General features: G+C 47.2%; 1 protein-coding gene across 2 annotated transcripts in view; it reads right to left on the bottom strand.

Moving 5' to 3' along the window:
* tpcn1 (two pore segment channel 1) overlaps positions 1–23,725 on the bottom strand; it is a 138,263-nt gene extending 114,538 nt beyond the window's left edge. For both annotated transcript variants that reach the window (XM_072496239.1, XM_072496247.1), the window contains exon 1: positions 23,581–23,725. In XM_072496239.1, coding sequence (XP_072352340.1) covers positions 23,581–23,677 — 97 coding nt within the window. In that variant the 5' untranslated portion in view covers positions 23,678–23,725. The remainder of the gene's footprint in view (positions 1–23,580) is intronic.
* Between the last annotated feature and the right edge of the window lie 127 nt (positions 23,726–23,852).

Below are 23,852 nucleotides of genomic sequence, written 5' to 3'. Positions count from 1 at the left end.
CTGTGTTCGGACTATCATAATCTAAGTTAATTACAGTAATTTTAATTTATAATTTCAGTCAGTCCTTTTTGTAATATCAAATAGATGTCAAAATAAACTTTAAATTTTTCCGATATAACTGGGGTAAGGTCCTATGTTCAGAATTGATTGACCAAAGTGATTATTAAAGGATTAGCTAGCGTTGATGTGGGGTTTTTCATGGCTTGTTCAGCAGAATGTTCACTACCTATCTTAGGTGTTTGATTTTTCCGATATAACACAAATATTTTCTGGAAAGCGTAATATGTCTGACTGTCCTTTCAGACATATTGTGAACTTAGACTGTTCTTAGTTGGGTTGATGGACTGTGCGCTCTATTGTGCAGAGTACTCTTAGGTGTTGGGTGAGCAGATATGGTCAGTTCATCGTGCAGGAGCTTGCATCCAAGAGTCAAAGGAAAAGTCACTGGAAAAATCCAGAGTCTCTACAACTCGTGGAAATCCCACTTCCAAGAACAAAAAACAAAGAAATGTACAGCACAGGAACAGGCCCTTCGGCCCTCCAAGCCCGTGCCGACATGCTGCCCGACTAAACTACAATCCATTTCCAAAAGCCTTAACCTACAGTGTGGGAGTCACGGGTTTTTAAAGAGAAGATGGAAATACTCACGAAGATGTTTAAAGCATGTAGAATTGACATGATGTGAAGTTATTTGGGGCAGCATGGTGGCACAGTGGTTAGCACTGCTGCCTCACGGACCAAGGACCCGGGTTTGATCCCGGCCCCCGGGTCACTGTCCATGTGGATTTTGCACATTCTCCCAGAGTCTGCGTGGGTCTCAACCCCACAACCCAACAATGTGCAGGGTAGGTGGATTGGCCATGCTAAATTGCCCCTTAATTGGAAAGAAAAAGAATGATGTGAAGTTATTTAAAAATTTTAAAACAGGCTGTCGCTGTCAGTGAGAGTTGAAAAAAAAACTCCGTTCTAGCAGGTGCAATAGCTGTTTGTTAACATTTCTCCAAGAGCTACCATTATCTCATTATGTATGTTACACTGCTTTCCACAATCTATCATTATCTCAACTGCTGGGGTAAGGTCCTATGTTCAGAATTGATTGACCAAAGTGATTATTAAAGGATTAGCTAGCGTTGATGTGGGGTTATGAATGAGAATTTGTTTTGATATAGTGAAGGCTATTGAGATATTTACTTTATTTTAGTTCATCCTAACATGACCTCTGCGGTCTTCCCACAATGGATACTGGATGAGATGTCATGAACCGTGTGTACCTGGGCCAAGAGTGAGGGTGTGCATTAAACTGACATGGGGACATGAAAGTGGCATGGGGAGTTGGTGAGACATTTCTGGGGTGTAGGGAATGAGGGTTAGAGGGCTTAAAATGTAACAAAACAAATGAAATGAAGTCTCAGAGAACCCAGGCAGTCACTTTGGCTGCATCTGATCTGCATCAGAGAATGGCAGGTCCGACTCTGTCCCGTACCTGCCTCCCTAGAATGAAAATCGATCAATGAGCTAGGTACGAAATGGCGACATAATGAGACGAAGATTGAAGGGAGAACAAAGAAATTGGAAAGAAAATGCGTATGATATCAGTAAACATATACAGGTTTCTTTGAGGTGCTTTTATTGGCATGTAATGGTGCGCTAGGCATGTCTTTTAATAATTTTTGAATGCACCATCGTCTTCTTCCCAATTTCTTTCAGCAGATTGAGGTTACCTTGCAGCTGTTTTGACCTCATCCTTGTATTGCTAAGTAACAACATTGCAATCAATATAATTTACAACATCAGTGTGTCCTTGCTTATAAGATATCCAGCATTCCTATGGATACAGGATGGGGGAGGGAAGAGAGTTGGATAAACACTTGCCATGCTTCACAGCATGCATGTCAGCTTTCACTTCTTTAGAGGATATTCTAATTGGTCAAAATAGAAGCAGAAAAATGTTGCAGGAGCAAAAGAAAAAAAACCCTGATAGAAATAGACACAATAAGATATGGTAAATTATTCTAATGACCAAAATGAGCTGCTTGGAGATATTGACAAGATGAAATAAAAGCTGGAGCATGAAATTCATGTCAATAAATTTGAGATAGTCATTTTGTTTTCAAAAAATTGAATGGGGTAAAGCTAGGTGGTGTGGAAGAGCAGAGAATTTGGATGGTTGTGGTTCACAAGATATTAAAAGCAGCACAGCAAGTGGAGAAGGCCATTAAGAAAATGTTCAAAGGAACATTTGGCTTATGGCAAGAACTGAAGGTTCTGAAAGAGTTATGGTGAATCTATACAACACCACATACGATTATTGTGTGTGGTTTTGGACTCTATCATACAGGAAGGATGTTGAGGCAATATAGAAACTGCAGCGCGGATTCACTGGGATGCTACCTAAAATACGATTCACAAAGGTTTGTGAGGCAGTGAAATGCACTTTCAGAGTTTGAGAGTTATTGATAGAGGCAAAAACTATGAAAACACTGAAGAATAAACAATTAGAAGAGAGGAGAATAAGCCTGCACATCAACTGGACTGATTGGATTGAATGGTCTGTTTTTGTGGAGGGGTATCATTTCTTTGCAAATGCTATATAAATTGGAGTATCTAAGCACTCCAAGCATATAACCCAGCACGCAAACTTCAAAGACAGAATGATAAAAAGTTTGCTGCAGGGTTTTTTTTTAGTACAAAGGAAATTGCACAATACGCTTTAAATGCATAGCTCATAGAATGATTACAGACCAAAACAAACATTTTGGCAAACCTAAGATTGTTAGCTACAAAACATAGTTTTCTTGAAAAAAAATTTGCAGTAAGTTATTTATCACAATCCCAATGACGAATCTAGATTAGTAAATGTCTGCACTTAATTAAGCAGCTACACTAAGACAATGTCATTGATAAGTTAGTCCCCAACATGTATGTTGAAATAAACTTCGCCCTCCATGTTTTTGCCTCAACATAATTAACTAGCTCCAGATCTCTGGTTGCCATTTTTTACATTTTGAGTCAACGGATTAGAGGGTGAAAAGAGGATTTGTGGAATAAGGACAATTGTTACTGAGTCATTATCACATGTCTCTAACTGGCCACTTCTTGTTTGACATTACCAAAGCTTGGATGGAGGTGAACCACATGTAGCTAATGTGCTGTTGAACGACGCATGCATTTGATGGAGTCGAAGAAAAGATTAACAGCTATGGCGGGATCTTCCCCTCAGTGCACAGTCTTAGCAAAAAAGATTTTTGGGGCAGAGTTGTCGCTGTCATTGTGGCAGAGTGAGGCCTGACAGAGCGAGCAAGGTCAGCTCCACAGAGAGCCAACATTAAAATGCACCCGATCTGCAATAAAAATAAACTCTCTTCCCCCCCACAAATATAAGAGGGACCCCCCCCCCCCCCCCCCGCACAACGGGGCTCCCCAGAAGGCCCGCCCTGGCACTGCCACCCTGTCAGGGACAGTGCCAACCTGTGCCAGGCTGGACATGTCTCTTTCCCCACATGGGCTATATTTCCCTTGACATCCTTGGCAAGTTCCCCTCGACTGTTTCGCTTTTTTAGATACCAGCTGTAAACCTTGCCAACATGAGATGTCACATCCGTGAGGTATGATTACTCAGTGAGGTGGGGAATAATATGGGTAGGATGCCCCAAAATGATATTTAAATTTATTAAAATGTATTGAAATGAGCCATTCTGTCACTGGTGAGTGATGTGTTGGGTGTTCTGGATCACCACAAACAGGTCACCAACACTGGAAGTGGTGCAAATCTCTTTTATTACAAGGTTAACTATATCAACATACTTGAACTGTGGGTAAATACAATACCAGCTTTAACTGTTGACCCTTGCCTAGTCCTAACCAGGTGATGCACTCAGCACACGGTGAATGTCTGTGTTGCAGGCTGTGAGCTCTGTGCTCCGAGCTGGCTAGAAGAGCGGGAACTCTCCCGTCCCCTGTCTTTATAGTGCGTGTGCTCTCACTGGTGATTGGCTGTGGTGTTGTGTATGCTGATTGGTCCCACTGCATGTCCATCAGTGTGTGTGTGTGTGTCTGCACCATAATATACTGGTGTGTATTATGACATCCCCCCTTTTATATAAAGAATATGTGCCTGCGTGACAATAAATATCGTGTAGTGAATGTACCTGACTATGCGTGTGCGTGTTATTTACATGACTATGTACATGAGGTTAATCTATATACATGGGAAGGTGCCTGGTGCACAGAAATAGGGTGTCACACCAACAACGAAATGAACATTATATACAAACTACTGGAACGATGAAACAGGATAACAGAACAGGTCAAAGAGTCCAACATTGTAAAACTCATAAGTCAAGTCTCTGAGGTGGGTGACGAATTCTGGTTGACCGCCTCAAGGGTGGGTCAGGAGTCACCGGCTGAGGAACGGGCTGGGCCACGGCAGAGTGAGGAGGATGCAGAGTATTCGGAATCTCCACATAGTCCAGGTTGGGGACAACAGGAGGGCGTGGCACCGGTGGAGGATCACGTAGGGAGCGTGGAACGAGACGAAGGGCACGCCGATTGTGGCGGCGAATGGAACCATCTGGCAGACGAACCAGGAACGAGCGGGGAGACACCTGCCGAAGAACCACAGCAGTTGCAGACCACCCACCCTCCAGAAGATGGATGCGGACCTTGTCATCCGGCGCCAGAGCAGGGAGATCAGTCGCCCGAGCGTCATGCGTCGCCTTGTGTTGTGCACAAGACTGTTGCATCCGCTGAAGGACCGGAACGTGGTTGAGGTCTGGGACGTGAATGGACGGCACCATGGTCCGGAGGGTGCGACCCAGGAGCAGCTGGGCTGGCGACAGGCCCGTGGAGAGTGGGGCCGAACGATAGGCCAGCAAGGCGAGGTAGAAGTCGTATCCTGCATCGGCAGCCTTGCAGAGGAGCCGTTTGACGATGTGGACGCCCTTTTCCGCTTTGCCATTGGATTGGGGGTGCAGGGGACTGGATGTCACATGCACAAAGTTGTACCTGCTGGCAAAGTTGGACCATTCCTGGCTCGTGAAGCAGGGGCCATTGTCCGACATCACAGTGAGTGGGATGCCGTGACGAGCAAAGGTCTCCTTGCAGGCACGGATGACCGCCGATGATGTGATGTCGTGCAGGCGTACGACCTCCGGGTAGTTCGAAAAATAGTCTACAATCAGAACATAGTCCCTGTCGAGCGCATGGAACAGGTCAACGCCTACCTTAGACCAAGGGGACGTGACCAACACATGGGGCTGTAGGGTCTCACGTGGTTGGGCCAGCTGGAACCACAGACAGGTGGGGCAGTCGAGCACTGTGTTGGCGATGTCCTCATTGATGCCGGGCCAGTACACAGCATCTCGGGCCCTCCGTCGGCACTTCTCCACGCCAAGATGGCCCTCGTGCAGCTGTTCCAAAACAAGCTGGCGCATGCTGTGCGGGATCACGATGCAGTCCAGCTTCAGGAGGACACCATCGACTACTGCCAGATCATCTCTGATATTGTAGAACTGCGGACATTGGCCCTTGAGCCACCCGTCCGTCATGTGGCGCATGATACGCTGTAGTAGGGGGTCAGCCGCAGTCTCGCGGCGAATGTGGATAAGGCGTTCATCCGTGGCCGGCAGATTAGAGGCCATGAAGGCCACATGGGCATCAACTTGGCAGACGAACCCCTCTGGGTCACACATGGTGTTGACTGCCCTGGACAGAGCATCGGCTATGATCAGGTCCTTGCCCGGGGTGTATAGGAGCTGGAAATCATACCGCCGGAGTTTAAGCAGAATGCGCTGGAGGTGAGGGGTCATATCATTCAGGTCTTTTTGTATAATGTTGACCAGCGGGCGATGGTCGGTCTCGACAGTGAATTGGGGGAGGCCGTACACGTAATCATGAAATTTGTCAACCCCAGTCAACAGGCCCAGGCACTCCTTTTTGATCTGCGCGTAGCGCTGTTCCGTGGGGGTCATGGCACGTGACGCATATGCAACGGGGGCCCATGATGAGGCCTCATCGCGTTGCAGGAGCACCGCCCCAATGCCGGATTGGCTGTCAAAAAATGCCAATACTGGGGCCGTGGTAAGCTTGGTCTTAAGCTCCTCCCTTTTGCGCTTGTGGGCGGGAAGCCATTGGAAGTCTGTCGTCTTCCTGACCAGGTTCCGGAGAGCTGTGGTATGGGAGGCGAGGTTGGGGATGAACTTCCCCAGGAAGTTGACCATGCCCAAAAATTGGAGGACCGCCTTCTTATCCCCTGGCTTCTGCATGGCCGTGATGGCTGCCACCTTGTCCGCATCCGGCCGCACACCCGACCGGGAGATGTGGTCCCCTAGGAACTTGATTTCCGTCTGGCCAAAGGAACATTTGGCTCTGTTGAGGCGAAGGCCTTGGTCCCATATTTGTTTGAAAACGCGCTGGAGGCAGCTGATATGCTCCTGCGGGGTGGTGGACCAAATGATGATGTTGTCAACATCGACGTGCACACCCTCAATGCCCTCCATCATTTGCTCCATGATCCGGTGGAATACTTCTGATGCCGATATAATCCCAAACGTCATCCTGTTGTAGCAGTAACTGCCAAACGGGGCATTAAAGGTACACAGCTTTCTGCTGGACCTGTCTAGTTGAATTCGCCAGAATCCTTTCGAGGCGTCAAGATTGGTGAAGATGTTGGCCCGAGCCATCTCGCACGTGATCTCCTCGAGCTTGGGGATAGGGTAATGCTCCCTCATTATGTTGCGATTCAGATCCTTTGGGTCAATGCAGATCCGGAGCTCGCCGGAGAGCTTCTTTACGCACACCATGGAACTGACCCAGTCGGTTGGTTCCGTCACTCTGGAGAGCACTCCTTGGTCCTGGAGGTCCTGCAGCTGTTGCTTGAGGCGGTCCTTGAGGGGTGCTGGGACTCTGCGAGGTGCATGAACCACAGGCGTGCCGCCTTGTTTGAGCAGGACTTTGTAAGTGTATGGAAGCGTGCCCATGCCTTCGAAAATGTTGCGGTGCTGGTCGATGATGGCATTGAGTTGCGCCCTGAAGTCCGCATCCTGGAAGGCAGACGTGTCCTCTGGAGAGAGAGAGAGAGTGTACTCGTTGAACGAGGTTTAGGAGTTTGCACGTCTGTGCGCCTAGCACAGAGTCCTTCGAGGAGCCCACGATCTCGAAGGGAAGAATGGCTTTTCGCGAGTTGTGCGTCACTTCGAGTTGGCATGAACCGGTAGCAGGAATGACGTTGCCATTGTAGTCCACTAGTTGGCAGGTCGACGGAAGAATGGTTGGTTTAACCCCAAGGGTCTGAAAGGCTGACCACGCTAGGAGATTAGCGGAAGCACCAGTGTCCAGGCGGAATCGTATATGTTGACTGTCAGGGTGACACTCGTCGTCTGGATCAATGCTGTGCACTGACAGCGGCTGATGGTTTTGATTCGGGGACAGCCTGTTATAACAGCGACTGGAAAAGGCTCCCTGGGGTCCTCAGTGTCACTCGTCTGCGGGAAGTCGGAATCGGACTCAGTTTGGGGGTAGGTAACTGCTTGTTGCAGGGTTCTTCGGAGGTTTATTTCATTTCCTGGTTCAATTTGAGGCATTGTGCTGTCATTCCAGGTGAAGGAAGGTTGTTTTACAGCTTTAAAAGATTTTCTCTTTGATTTGGGACGTTTCCCCTTTAAATGGGCGTGGTCCGGGGCCTCTGACGTCATGGCGCGTGTGACGTAGCATGTAGGAGGCGTTTGCATATGCGCAGATAGCGGTTCCTTTACTGATGGCCGTTTTCGTGATTGCGCATGCGCGGCGTCGCGCAACTGCGCATGTACAGTTCCTTTACAAAGATGGCCGCCGACCAAAATTGTTCTGTCCTCCGGGATTTCGGCCTCGAGGTGAGTACTGGCGCTTCTCTTACCTTTCCTTGCTGGTTGAAGTGTGTTTTGCTCACAGTATTTGCCGAATTTGTCCAGGACTGCCTGGAAGTCGCTCCTGTTTTGCCCCTTGGAGAACTTGAATTTTTAAAAGATTTCTTCTGCTCTGGCACCGGCGATGGTGAGGAGAAGCTCTGTTTTTTCAGGATCGGCCAGGTCTTCTAGTTCGGCTGCCAGCAGGAAGATTTCAAACTGTTGCCGGAATGCTCGCCAGTTTTCGCGGAGATCGCCGTGGCACTGGAGTTGCTGCGGAACCCAGATCTTGAACATCTTGCCTGGGTAACGTTGCTGGTTGTCACTGTATGCTGAGGTGCCGGCGATGCGGAGGCGGCGGGTTGATGTTCTCCATACTTCAGGATGCCGGAATGCTGATTAGTTGCAGATGGGTCTCAGAAGTGCTAGTATGCAACCAATCCTGGTATCATGATGTGTTGGGTGTTCTGGATCACAAACGGGTCACCAACACTGGAAGTGGCGCAACTCTCTTTTATTATAAGGTTAACTATATCAACAAACTTGAACTGTGGGTAAATGCAATACCAGCTTTAACTGTTGACCCTTGCCTAGTCCTAACCAGGTGATGCACTCAGCACATGGTGAATGTCTGTGTTGCAGGCTGTGAGCTCTGTGCTCCGAGCTGGCTGATACTAGAAGAGCGGGAACTCTCCCGTCCCCTGTCTTTATAGTGTGTGTGCTCTCACTGGTGATTGGCTGCGGTGTTGTGTACGCTGATTGGTCCCACTGCATGTCCATCAGTGTGTGTGTATCTGCACCATCATATACTGGTGTATATTATGACAGTGAGAGGTGGGTAAAATCAGTAAACAAGACTTTGCCGTTGAAAATCTTGTTTCCCGACTCTCATGGGATTTTGCGCCCATGTCACCATATACGCTGATGGCTAATTCAGGGTCAAAATTCCGTCCCAAGGAGGGCGGCATGTGACGCAGTGGTTAGCATTGGGACTGCGGCGCTGAGGACCCAGGTTCGAATCCCGGCCCTGGGTCACTGTCCACGTGGAGTTTGCACATTCTCCCCATGTCTGCGTGGGTTTCACCCCCACAACCCAAAGATGTGCAGGTTAGGTGGATTGGCCACACTAAATTGCTCCTGAACTGGAAAAAGTAATTGGGTACTTTAAATTTGTTTTTGTCCATGTTGGTTAATAAAAAAGTGCAATGTATGATGATAATTGATGGAATCTTAACCAGGTTAGTGCTGAAAGTACAATAAAGCATCATTTAAACTGCTGACTTTGGATGAATGCCCTTGCTGCCTGCAATTTAAAAGAGCAGTTGGCAGATCAGGCACGTGAGCAAATCCCACATTTTACTGATCCTGGCATAAATTCCACTGTCAAGGGTTTCAGATGCACATTGTGAGAGTTAGCATAAATCCAGTCGGCGAAATTCTCCGCCTCGCGCTGCCAGTAGAGGAGTTCCCGGTGAAGCAGAGAATCCCATATTAGTGAAGAAATCGAGACCCGTTTCCGATGCTCCAGTCCCCTGCTGCCGGCGGGATCGGGTTTCGCGCCCCGTGTCAGCGCGACGATGCAAATGGGTCATTAATACCCATTTGCATCCACTTAGTGGGCCGGGCACCAAATTCCCATGGCTCGCTTGATTTTCCGGTCTTCTGGACCAGGAGTTACGTGGGCGAGGATTACTACAGGTATGGACAAATGTGGCTCTGACTTGGTGGACACACACATAGCTGTCAGCTTATCTTAATTCACCTTCCTTCAAGGTTGAGTAACTCTGAAATTAAGCTTTCTTAAATTTGAGGCTAAGATCGATTCTTCGGTGTGCTTCTGCGAAGGGGTCAAGCAAGGACCTGGAGATTCTCTTCTGAGAGAGTGGCGATGGCGATGTCAACCGTATACTGAGGTCCCATGATTGATGTCAGTGTTGTTTCTTCTTGGATTTCAAACAGTTGAGGTTGAAAGGTTTTCTGTCCATCCTGAAGACAATGTCCACTTCACTGGGAAGCTTGCACTTGACAGGGTAAAGGATGGTGGCAATGAATATGGAGAAAAGGGTGGTGGCGATGACACAGCCCTGCTTGACTTCAGGCTTGACCGCAAAGGTTTCTGTCTTACTTCTGTCGGTGAGGAATGTCCCCAACTTCTTGTCATGGAGGAGTCGGAGGATGATGATGAATTTCTCTGGGCAGCTGGCCTTTGATAGGGTCTTCCATAGCATTTCCCAATTGACTGAGTCAAAGGTCTCGGGCAGGTCGATGAAGGCCATGTAGAGTGGTTGATATTGTTCGGCACATTTCTCTTGAAATTGCTGAGCAGTGAAAATCATGTACACTGTTTCATAGTTTGGTCAGAAGCCACACTGGCTTTCTGGAAGGATTTCTTCAGAGACGGAGAGAAGGCTGCTAGCAAGGATTTGGGCAATAATTTCACCGTGATGGAGAGTAAGAAGATTCCTTGGAAGCTCCCACAGTCCATTTTGTCTCCTTTCTTGACGATGGTGGCGATGATGGGGTCCCTGAGGTCGGCAGGAATTTCTTCTCTGTCCCAGATTTTCAGCCACAGCTGATGGAGATGACAAGTGATCTCTTCTCCTCCAAGCTTGAAAATGTCCACTGGGATCCACTCCTGCTGCTTTTCCATTCTTCATGTGTTTAATAGTGGCTTCGGCTTCATCCACGCTTAGAGGGAATCCAAATTTGATGGGGAGTTGGGGGGTTTCCTCTAAAATGTCGTCATCTATGGTTGCATCACAGTTTATGAGTTCTTTGAAGTGTTCTCTCTATCGAAGGCCAATGTTTTCTCCAGAGGGTTCATCCCCACTCCGCACCGGTTTGAAGCTAGGTGTTGGGTTCATATATTGCCTTAGTGGCACTGAAGAAGCTCAGGGTGCCATGGAGTTCCAGCTCCTTCGCTTTATCACTCCACCATTGGTTCTTGATTTCCCTAGTTCTTTTCAGTACCCCCGCCATGGCTGTTTTTTTTTTTTTTTTCGTTCATGGGATGTGGGTATCGCTGGCTGGGCCAGCATTTGTTGACCATCCCTGAGGGCACTCTTGGTATTCAGATACAAATAAAGGATATCTGACCTGTACTGAATTGTTCCAAATGATTTTTTACAAGATAATTTTATTCAGGACATTTTTCATTTTACAACATACACAACATTCATTCACCTCTATACAATTTTCATATTCAACAAACGATCCACTGTCCTGCCTTGTGCCACCTTTTATTATAACAAAACAAAACCATGCCCCCTCCTCTCCACCTCCCGTTGACGATTACCAATTCTTGAAGGAGATGAATAGTCTCCACCTCGAATAAAACCCCTTCTCCGACCCTTGATGGCAAAGTTAATTTTCTCCAAGTGCAGAAACTGCGACATGTCTCCCACCCATGCTGTCACCCTAGGCGTCTCCAAAGCCCGCCATCCTAGCAAGCTATAACAGAAGATCGTCCATGTATAGGGAAACTTGATGCTCCATACCTCCCCTCTTTATACCCTTTCATTTTATCGAGGAAGTCGAGGATCCAGCTCCCTCTGCAGCTGGATCCTCGACTTCCTCACCAACAGACCGCAATCTGTCAGATTAGGCAACAGCACCTCCTCCACAATAGTCCTCAACACCAGGGCCCCGCAAGGATGTGTGCTCAGTCCTTTACTGTACTCCCTATACACACATGACTGTGGCAAGATTTAACCCCAACTCAATCAATAAGTTTGTGGATGATACGACTGTGGGCTGTATCTCAAACAACGACGAATCAGACGACAGGAGGGAGATAAATCACTTGGTTGCATGGTGTACCGAAAAGAGCCTCTCTCTAAATGTTGGAAAGGCTAAGGAAGCATAGCATGACACACACGCCCGTCTGCATCAATGGCTCCGAAGTGGAGATGGTTGATAGCTTTAAATTCCTGGGGGTCACCATCACCAACAGTCTGTCCTGGTCCACTCACATTGATGTAACAGTCAGTAAAGCCCAGGAAAGCCCAACAACGTCTCTACTTCCTACGGAAGCTAAAGAAATTTGGCACGTCTGCACCGACGCTCACAAACTTCTACAGATGTGCGATAGAGGGCATCCTATCTGGCTGCATCACAGCCTGGTATGGCAACTGCTCGGTCCAAGATTGCAAGAAATTGCAGGGTGTGGTGAACTCAGCCCAACGCATCACACAAGCTTTCCACCCCCACATCGATTCTGTCTACACCTCCCGCTGCCTCAGGAAGGCAGACAGCATTATCAGAGACCCCTCCCACCCAGGCACTGCCTTCTTCCAGACCCTTCCATCAGCAGAAGGTACAGAAGTCTGAAGGTTCGCACATCCAGACACAGGAACTGCTTCTCCCCCACAGCTACAAGACTCCTCAACGACGCCCCCTCGGACTGATCTGTTCCCTGCAAGAACACTATTCATGACGACCTCTGCTGCTCTTGCTTATTTATTTGCTTTGTTTGGCCCCTTGTTCTGCACTGTAACCAATCACCGTTTGTTGATGTACCATTTGTCAATGTTCTCTGTTGATTATTCTTTTGTCTACTATGTACGTACTGTGTACGTTCCCTCGGCCGCAGAAAAATACTTTTCACTGTACTTCGGTATATGTGACAATAAATCAAATCAAATCAAGATTTCCTTAGCGTGATCACCAGTGGCTCGATTGCCAACTCAAAATGTATGGAAAAAGCGGACACCCACCCTTGCCTTGTCGCCCTCTGCAAATGAAAGCACCCCGAGCTTAATGTGTTTGTTGCAAACACTTGACGCGAGGACCCAATGCAGCAGCCTGATCCAGGAAATGAACCTGGGTCCGAACTCAAACCGCCCCAATATTTCAAAAAAGATACTCCCACTCTACCTGGTTGAATGCCTTCTCCGCGTCCATGAAGATTATTACCTCCAGCTCCGGACCTGACAGGGGCAACATCACTACATTCAATAACCTCCTTATATTGGCCAACAATTGTCGGCCCTTCACAAACCCCGTCTGATCCTCAGCTACAACCCCCCCGGTAAACAATCCTCCAAGCGCATTGCCAGCACCTTAGCCAATAACTTTGTGTTGGCATTTATGAGTGATATGGGCCATTAAGATCCACATTCAGCTGGATCCTTATCCTTTTTTAAGATTAGAGAGATTTAAGCCTGTGCCAATGTGGGCGGCAGCTTACCCCTGACTAACGAGTCATTGACCATCTCCAATAGGTGAGGCCCCTGCTGCGCACACATTTTTTTCTAAAATTCTGCTCGGAATCCATCCGAGCCTGGAGCCTTCCCAGATTGCACCTCATAGCCTCCTCCAGCCCAAGCGGGGTCTCCAACCCTGCACTTTCCCCTCTTTCACCACTGGGAAAGCAAAACCATCCAGAAACCTTCTCCCCATGCTCATAAAACCTCATACCCGACGCAACTGGCCAACCGCTTTCCCCATCATTCAAACTCCATCTAGAGCTTCTTCCTCTCCTTCAACAACTCCTCTTTTGGGGTAGCTGAATGCTGCCAGTCCTCTGCCAGAATGGCCTCTACCAACCTCCACCTTTCTATCCTTCCCGCCTTCTCCCTGCGCACCTTAATCGAGATCAGCTCCCCCCTGATTGCTGCTTTTAACACCTCCCAGAATGTGAAGTGTGAGACCTCCTCATTTTTATTGAAATCCATGCATGTTTCTATTGCCGCGACTATCCTCTTACATGGCTACTTATCTGTCAATAGTGCCACAGCCAATCAACCTCCACGGTGGTCGCTGGGTACCCCCTTCTCCACACACAGATCCACATAGAGCGTCAGATATAACAATTGTTCAGTGTTCCGAGCCTATCATCCCCGGGAGCAGTGTCTTACCCATAATAAAAAAAGTCAATGCGGTAGTAAACTCGGTGCATATGTGAGGAAAAGGGAGAACACCTTCTCTCTCGGATGCCTAAATCTCCAGGGATCCACACCTCATCTGTTCTATGAACCCAAGCAACTCCTTCGCCACCCCTGATATGTTCAGGGATTTGGGGCATGACCTATCCAGGCTAGAATCAAACACACAGTTAAAATCACCCACATAATCAGCCAAAGTGTATCCAAATCCGGGATCATCACCGACACCTTCTTAATGCACTCTGTATTATCCCAGTTAGGAACGTACACATTCACTAACACTACAGGAAGTCCCTCCAACCTTCCACTCACCATCATGTATCTTCTCTGCAGGTACCCCATTGTGTTACACACCGAAAAGGTCACCCTCTTATTAATATGCAATGTGGCTCCCCTCGTCTTCGTATTGAGTCCCGAATGGAACACTTGTCCAACCCAGCCTTTCCTCAACCTCGTTTGATCCCCAATCCTCAGATGAGTCTTCTGCAAAAATGACCACTTCTGCCTTCAAACTCTTAATGGGCGAACACCTGAGATCTTTTAAGTGGGCCAATCAAACCTCTTGCATTCCATGAGACCAGACTAGTTGGGGGGCTCCAGGTACCGCCCCTCCCCCCAAACCCTGATCAGCCATAACTTAATCGTAATACATGGATACATAGAAGATAGGACAGGAGGAGGCCTTTTGGCCCTTCGAGCCTGCTCCGCCATTCATCACGATCATGGCTGATCATCCAACTCAATAGCCTAATCCTGCTTTCTCCCCATAGCCTTTAATCCCATTCTCCCCAAGTGCTCTATCTAGCCGCCTCTTGAATATATTCAAAGTTTTAGCATCAACTACTTCTTGTGGTAAAGAATTCCACAGGTTCACCACTCTTTGTGTGAAGAAATATCTCCTTATCTCTGTCCAAAATGGTTTACCCTGAATCCTCAGACTGTGACCCCTGGTCCTGGACACACCCATCACTGGTAACATCTTCCCTGCATCTACCCTGTCTAGTCCTGTTAGAATTTTATAAGTCTCTATGAGATCCCCCCTCATTCTTCTGAACTCCAGCGAGAACAGTCCCAACCTAATCAATCTCTCCTCATATGACAGTCCCGCCATCCCTGGAATCAGTCTGGTAAACCTCTGGTAATGGACTGCCACAGGTCCTATCTCATCCAAATTCCTGTCCCACCCAAGATGGCCACCACCACCACCTTCCTCCACGCAATAACTCCACAAAGAACCCTTCACCATCAGCAACCCAACCCTCACCCATCCCAGACAAAGAAAACCCCACTGCCTAAGGCTTGTTACCCCAACCCACATAGATAATAACCCCCCCCCAAATAACCAGCCGCAACTTTCTCCTCCATTTCACTTCCGTTAACCAGCATCTCTGCTGGCAGGGTGACCTCCACCTGAGGAAAAACGCAACTTATATTTACAAACGTTTCACACAGAGCCTTTCTACCCAGAACCCAATTTTAGTTGTGTATCCAAAACCAATCCATCCACACACCTACTCCCCCACCCCACCCTCATGCTCCCCACCATTCCCAACAATTGCCTTAAAACATCCATGACCTGTACACCACACACAAGGTGGCAAATATTACAGAATTATGTAGACATGTAACAAAAAAAACAAATAATAATAACATTCAGCACACAACGAAAAAACTCAGCCATTCTTCAGATATCCCCCAATCCATGTTCCTCAATAAAGTCATTTGCCTCCTCCGGATGATCAAAGTAATGTTCTCTACTCCCATGCGTGACCCACTTGTGAGCCGGTATCATTCCAAAACTCACGTTGGCCCTATTAAACCTGGCCCTCCTTTTTCCCGGTTTCGCTCCCAAGTCCTGATAGATTCGGACAGTGTGGCCTTCCCAACTGCACTCCACGTTTCCTTTGCCCACCTCAGGATCTTTTCTTTCTTTAGGTATCTAAAGTGGCCCGGTCCACTTCAGGAGGGCATTAAAAGACCCCCTCACCCACCAACTGCTCAAACATCTTTGCCGCATACTCTGAGGCCCTCGCTCCTTCTATGCCCTCAGATATTCCCACGATCCTCAAGTTCTGTCATCAGGAATGGTTCTCCAAGTCATCAATCTTTTTGCCCCTCTGACATCATCAACATCTCTCTCTCCAAGGAGACAATCCAATCCTCATGATCGGTAACCGTCTCCTCCATCTTCTGGATCGATGCATTCTGCGCGTCCCAACCTCTATTCCACCCTTTCCAGGGCTGCCAGAATCAGTCACTTGCGCCAAATCTTGCTTTTTAAATTTGGTCAATAGGAACACCACCAATCTGTCCATCGACCACTGAGTGGGCAGCAACACCACAGGTCCCTCCACCATGCTTTCCCCTCTGCGCCACGTGTGCCCCTTACTCAACACAGTCCTCATTTGTTACTCTCCGACATCTCTCGCCAGAGGAGGAATCTTAGTTCTTCTGCTACACCACTTTTCCACCTGCACAACCTCCACAAGGCGGGCAAAAAGGGCCACAAAATCAGTCCTCAGGCAGGAGCCACCTTATGTGCAACCACTCACTTCATGGCAGCCTTTGGAAATCCTTGATCATTTTCAAAAGTTTAAATTTAACTTATTTTCTTTTTATATTATTTTTCTTTTCTGGCTCTTTTCAAAGAACAAAGAACAAAGAAATGTACAGCACAGGAACAGGCCCTTCGGCCCTCCAAGCCCGTGCCGACCATGCTGCCCGACTAAACTACGCTCTTCTACACTTCCTGGGTCCGTATCCGGATTACAATCCATTACTCCCTTTATTTCTGTTTCTGTACTATGGTCCTTTGTGTACTAAGGCATTTGGTACATTACTTAACTAATGTAACTTTAATTCAAACTACTTTCTTCTTCATTAATGTTGTTTTTGCTTGATTCTTCAATCTGAATGCTTTAGGGAATAAACTGTTGGTCCTGCCCATCGATGTCCCAGACACCCTGTTGTCTTGGCCACATCGTTGCCAGCTCACACTTCCAGCAATTTGTAACATTATTTTTTTCAATCTGATATTCCACATCTATCGTCTCTCCTTTATAAGATTCTTCTTATAACCTACCTCTTTAATCCTCCTAATATTTCCTCCTTGGATTTTGGTACCAATTGTTGTCTAATTATGCTACTGTAAACTGCATTGTGATGTTCTTCTCAGTTAAAAGTACTGTGGAAATGTAAATTACTGTTGTTTAGGAACAGAAAGACTGGTTAGTGGAATGAGCAAATAGCTGACAGAGACAATTTAGTGTAGTTAACTGTGAGGCAAAACATTTTTGAAGGAGAACTAAGATTGAGGGCACACTTAATTTTAAGACACTGAAGGACGTAGATGGACAGATGAACCTGGGATTATAATGCATAAATTTCTCCTGTGAAGTGCCTTGGGAAGTTTTATTGCATTAAAGGTGCAATATAAATACAAGTTGTTGTTAAAAGTGAGAGTGCAGGTAGATATGCCATTAAAATGCCCAATAGAATGTTGTTTTATAATAATAATCTTTATTAGTGTCACAAGTAGGCTTACATTAATGAAGTTACTGTGAAAATCCCCTTGTTGCCACACTCCGGCGCCTGTTCGGGTACACTGAGGGAGAATTCAGAATGTCCAATTTACCTAACAAGCAGATCTTACGGGACTTGTAGGAGGAAACCGGAGCACCCGGAGGAAACCCACGCAGACACGGGGAGAACCTGCAGACTCCACACAGTCACCCAAGATGGGTATCGAACCCGAGTCCCTGGAGTTGTGAAGCAACAGTGCTAACCACTATGCTACTTTATAAATTAGGAGAAGAGTGCGATTATGAATTTATTTTTTCTAAACATTGGTTAAGCCAGAAATGCTCTGAAAAAGAGTCATACGACTCGAAAGGTTTACTCTGCTTCTCTCTCCACAGATGCTGCCGGATCTGCTGAGTCTTTCCAGCACTTAGTTTTTATTTCAGATTTCCAGCATCCGCAGTATTTTGCTTTTAATTTGGTTAAGCCATAGCAAGTGTGAAAACTTAGGACTCATAAAGACATTAAAGCCAGTAAAGGCTGACAGAGTAGATTCATCAGGTTTTTAAAAATATATATTTTTATTAGAGTTTTTCTATTTTTACAAATAACGCAACAAATCCTCAGGACTGGTACAGCACAGCATAACTGCGTCAGCATACATGAATACAGAAAAAGACAGGAGAATAACACAGTTGGTTCAGCTTAATCCCGAAACTTGGTGCCTCCATATGTACCAACAGATAAGCTAGAGAATTAGGGAGAAGAGGATAAAGTTATGGGTGACTGTCTGTGTGGAGTTTGCACATTCTCTCCGTGGGTTTCCTCCGGTGTCCTCCCACAGTCCAAAGTTGTGCAGGTTAGGTGAATTGGCCATGCTAAATTAGTGTCCAACGGTTAGGTTAGGTGGGATTACATGGATGGGGCAGGGATTGGGGCTAAGTAGGGTGGTCTTTTGGAGGGTTGATGCAGACCCGATGGGCTGAATGGCCTCCTTCTGCACTGTCGGGATACTATTATTCTATGAAAAACATGTTAAAATGACGCACATCTGGGCAGCACGGTGGCACAGTGGGTTAGCCCTGCAGCCTCATGGCGCCGAGGTCCCAGGTTCGATCCCGGCTCTGGGTCACTGGCCATGTAGTTTGCACGTTCTCCCCATGTTTGCATGGGTCTCGCCCCCACAACCCAAAAGATGTGCAGGCTAGGTGGATTGGCCACGCTAAAATTGCCCCTTAATTGGAAAAAAATGAATTGGGTACTGTAAATTTATTTTTTAAATTAAAAATAAAGAAAAAAATGACGCACACCTACACATGTAGCAAATGGTTGCACAGCCAATGAAAATATGGGATAAGATTTTCACGCCATGTTTGGGCATGCATCAAAACATATCTCCCCAACTCCACTTATGCCAGAGCCATTAATAACACATTATAATGTCTTTCTCTCGGATATATGACCTACCTGTACCTTTGCAGGAGCCAGTCAACAATTCTTTAACCCCAGAATAACGAGAAAGAAATACAGAAAAAAATTCACGACGGTATTAGTTCGAAGAGGATATTTTACATCTAACACAAGACGCAACAAATCCCCAAAATCCATCATAGTGATCATCGTTCCACACATGTATACAGACAAGACCAGTAAATATTCATATAATTGGTTCAGATTATAATCATTGCGGTCGGAGTCTCCCAATACACTGACAGGATTAAAACATACTACCAAGAGCTGAGAATTTTAAAGTGGCATCCAGATCTCTTTCTCCACCACCGAGCTGTGTTAGTTGTCAGGAAATGAGCCGAAGTGCAGACTTGGCTGGGCGTTCCTCACCTAGGCCCAAAAATGAAGCAGAATCCCTTTGAATACCAGGATCATTCTCAGAACTGCAAGCGCCGGGAAATACCTCGCTAACTGCGCCCACAACGGGACTCTGTTTCATTTCCATTTAATCGTGACCTCAAAGTCTCTATATAAGACCTCTTGGAGGAAGGCGCTTAACTCCTCCACCAAGCCTACCCTCCAACCGAAGGAAGACTCCAACACTGCTGATCCACAGCACTCAGACTCGCACTCAGACCCTGTAGCCCTAGTGGACCCCATCTCGAGAAGGAGAGCAGACCAGGAGCCCCCAAAAGGGGACAACTCAAGGAAGGGTAACCTGCTCCACCACCCAACATAAACTCCACCCGACCCAGGTAAACACAGTTACTAGTGCCCTAACCTACTCAATCAAGCAATCATTGCCACTACCCACGTAGCTAAGTAAATACTGAAGACCAACCCAAGAAAGACTAGCCAATCAAGGATTAACAAGCCCCACTCTTATTCCAACACGCCAGACTCCAACCACAAAGAAGAATCATAAGGAGCCCAGTCTTCTCTAGGTACATGATCTGCCCACACCTTCAAAGGAGACAAGACAGGATTCCATAATTCCGAAGCAACAAAAATACAGAAGAAAAACAAGGCACTGGTAATTCTAACTATGGGCTTTCCTCACCAAAAATGAGGACTTACATGGCCATGCCAACTACCTCCACTCCACTCCATCTACTCACCATCCTGCTGTGGCACTACCCATCTTCTCTATAAACAAGGTGAAGGGTACCTAAAATAAACTCCCTCTTTGTAAATGCAAGGATTACATTACATAAAAAAACAAATTAGGCAAATACTGCACAACCCTCATGTTACTGACTCAGCATGATTTTCACCATATAACAGGATAACGGGCAACAGCCGCCTCTGTGCTCATATATCATAAACCATTATCAGGATGAAAGACAATAACATAAACTCACTGGCATAATCACAAGGGAACAAAGTTCAGGATTTTTGATGAACTGAAAAATAATATTAGTGTCCACAGAGCTTGGAAAGGCCAGAGCCATGACAGAATCATCGAGCAGCATTCAGGATCCCTCTAGAGTTCCATCCAGAAGTCCCTGTGTCTCTGCCATATCCTCATCCGGAAGCCCAGGTAGTGAGAAACCTAGGCTCAGCGGGTGACAGTGACCCATCACATCGATTTGCCTCTAACCCTACTTGACAAATATCGAGGAGAAGACAATGCAAGATCAGTGTTTGGGGTTTCCAACCCACCCCAAGCCACGAAGGTCAGATATAATGCACTCTGTTTAACTCAAAATGTCCAGCCTTCAAATCGAGATTATGAAAGCATGGCAGCCAGCTCTCAAATTCGACCAGGAATTTGTCCCAGCTCCCTTCAGATGACTGGGTGCACAAACACTCCAAGTCCGACCTCCATCTCCCTGAATCGACGAGGTTATTCGACATACCATGAAACAGGCTTTCCAAGGACTGAAGGTGAGCCTCAACCAAGAAGATTGCCCTATCGACTGACAGGATTCTCTTCTCCTCTTCATCCATTCTCTTAATGATAACTTGCAGTTCATCAATATGAGCACCAACATCCTGCACCAAGGAATTGAGCACATCATTCACAATGGCAGCCATCATCTCGATGCCAAGGGCACTGCCGAAGCGCAGGCCCGCTCAGCGACAAAACCGACACTGCAGGCGGGACCCCACCTTGCCCACCTCAAACAAACAAGGATTTTTTGACCCATTGCCAAATTCTAGTCAGGATCTTCCAGCATCATAGCACAGAAACATATACAACAGGAACAAATAATAATTGTATATCAGAATTTTTAAAAAGGATTAAATAGTAGCACCATAGCTTGCGAAAACAAAGCCACTGCGTGCTCACATCACTTGAGCACTCCCAGGCTTTTTATTTTTATTTATTCAAAGGGATGTGGGTGTCGTTGGCCGGGGCAGCATTTATTGCCCATCACTGAGGGCATTTAAGAGTGAACCACATTGCTGTGGGTCTGGAGTCACATATAGCCAGGCCAGGTAAAGACAACAGATTTCCTTCCCTGAAAGACATTAATCAACCAGATGGGTTTTTACAACAATCGATAATGGTTTCACAATCTTCATTATACTTTTAATTCCAGATTTTTATTGAATTGAAATGTCACCATCTGCCATGGTGGGTTTTGCATCCCGGTCATCAAAGCATCACCCTGGGTCTCCAGATTACTAGTACAGTGACAATGCCACTGTCTCGCCTAATTCTAGGGATGACAAGCTACAGATATGAGGAGAGAATTGAGATATTGAGAGTATTTCCAGTGAAGCTCCACCAGAAATATACTCAGAAGAGGATAAAATCTTTTTTTTAAATGCAATAGGCCTTTAAGCGATGGATGGTTAATGATTGATAGGAATTAGTTTTATATAGGTGAAAGTATAGAGATAAGCACTAAAAGATCAAGGGCGCGATTCACCTAAATGGGATCAAAATCCTATTGCGAACGCACGTAGCCGTGTTTCCCGGCACTCGCAGTGCCGAGAAACACATGGCTATTCAACGTGACTCACGTATAAGGGGCCTGAACGGGGAACGGGCGGCTGAGGCCGCACATAGCACTGTTTTGTACAGTGGGGAGCACCACTCACCAGTGTAGCGAGAGATTAGGCCACCATTTTTACATGTCCCAATCTCAGAGGCCCCCAAAGCGATCCACAACCTCCCCCCCCCCCCCCGCTGAATGTACCATGGGAGGGTCCCCCCCCAGCCCAGATGTACTATGGGAGTGTCCCCCCCAACACCCACGCAGGACACCCCCAGCCCAATCACAAGAAATGCAAGCTTGGCACCCTCACAGTGCCCATGCCAGCTGCCAATGCACCTGGGCATCTTGGCACTGTCAGGGTACCAGGATGGCACTGCCAGGATACCTAGATGGCACCAACAATGCCTGCGCACCACTACCCAAAGGGCATGCAGCTGGGGACCTCCTGATCCCCTGGGAGACCCCCACAAGTGCCATTCCATCTGGGGACCAGTGAAATGAAAATTGCTTATTTTCACAAGTAGGCTTCAAATGAAGTTACTGTGAAAAGCCCCTAGCCGCCACATTCCGGCACCTGTTCGGGGAGGCTGATACGGGAATTCAACCGTGCTGCTAGCCTGCCTTGGTCTACTTTCAAAGCCAACAATTTAGCCCTATGCTAAACAGCCCCAGGAGTGCTGAATGGCACTCACATTAGGTCTCTGAGGCAAGGGGGATGACCCCAAATGGGGCAGCACAGTAGCACAATGGCTAGGACTGTTGCTTCACAGCTCCATGGTCCCAGGTTAGATTCCCAGCTTGGGTCAATGTCTGTGCGGAGTCTGCACGTTCTCACCATGTCTGCGTGGGTTTCCTCCGGGTGCTCTGGTTTCCTCCCATAGTCCAAAGATATGCAGGTTAGGTGGATTGGCCATGTTAAATTGCCCTGAGTGTCCAAAGAAAGGTTAGCTGGGGTTACTGGAGTAGGGTGAAGGTGTGGGTTCAAGTGGGTACTCTTTCCAAGGGCCAGTGCAGACTCGATGGACCGAATGACCTCCTTTTGCACTGTAAATTCTATGATTCTATGAATCCCAAATCCTCAGGCATCTCGGGAATCTGCACATTTGAGTGAAACTAGCTGTCTCGGTGCAGCGTGGCCATTGGATCATGCCTTAACAGTCACAATAAAACCTGATCCTATCCTGGAATAGGAGGGAAGAGTTGTCCCCATAACCTTGGCAAATCGCCCCCCAAAAATATAGATCTCTTCAATATGAAGTTGAAACAGCAACAGCTATAAAACTATAGCAATTGCGCCATTGTTGTCCTTTTGGTAAATTTGGTATTGAAAAACAAGCAGCAAGTTATGATCTGGAATGCAGGCTAAAGGGATGGTGAAAGCAACCCCGATAACGACAACAGGATAAATACTCGGAAGGAGCAAAATGTTGCAGAGCTGATTGGATAGATCTTTCAAAGAGCCAGCAAAGGCAGGATGGACCAAATAGCCTCCTTCTGAATATATCTATCTGATCCAATGGTAAAAGATAACAGGCATTTTGATAGAGTCCCCAGCCCGCTCTGCACCATCAGTTCTGGCGACAGGTCTTGGGCATGAAACGTTAACCCTTCCACCTGAACTGGGGTGTTTCCAGAATGGTCTGTTTTTATTTGCTGTTTGACACTCAGCTTGTTAACCGCCCTGGGGAAGGGGGGGGGCTTGGTACAGCAAATCCGGGTGAATTTTCGCTGCATTTTCAGCGGGTCACACAGACATTGCCGGAGGCAGAGCGTCTGGGACAACTTGATGCAAAGAAATGGAAAAACAACACGCAGACTGGGCTAACAGCCACCGGGGGCCAACAAAGTTGTATCCCTTCCAGCTCTGACATTAAAAGTGCAAGAGATCGCAGTGCCTACTTTCGTTCGGGATCTCGTCCCTGTCTTGCTCGGCGTTGATCCCCGCGTTTTCGTCTGTCAGGATTAATGGGACATCATCGTCCACCAGCAGTGCCATCGTCCGGCCCGACCCCCGCACAACAAACTCGGCGCCGATCGAGCTAACTTCACGCCGGGGGGGGGGGGGGGGGGGGAGCAGGGAGTGAGGGGCGGGGCCCCGTCCAACCCCCCCCCCCCCCCGGCCGCTGATTGGCGAGCCCGCTCCAACCGGGACGTCAATCAAAGCGCGACGT

This window comes from Scyliorhinus torazame, chromosome 1 (genome assembly GCF_047496885.1).
Source record: "Scyliorhinus torazame isolate Kashiwa2021f chromosome 1, sScyTor2.1, whole genome shotgun sequence".
In the NCBI taxonomy this organism is placed as follows: domain Eukaryota; kingdom Metazoa; phylum Chordata; class Chondrichthyes; order Carcharhiniformes; family Scyliorhinidae; genus Scyliorhinus; species Scyliorhinus torazame.
This window is presented reverse-complemented; position numbering and strand designations above follow the sequence as displayed.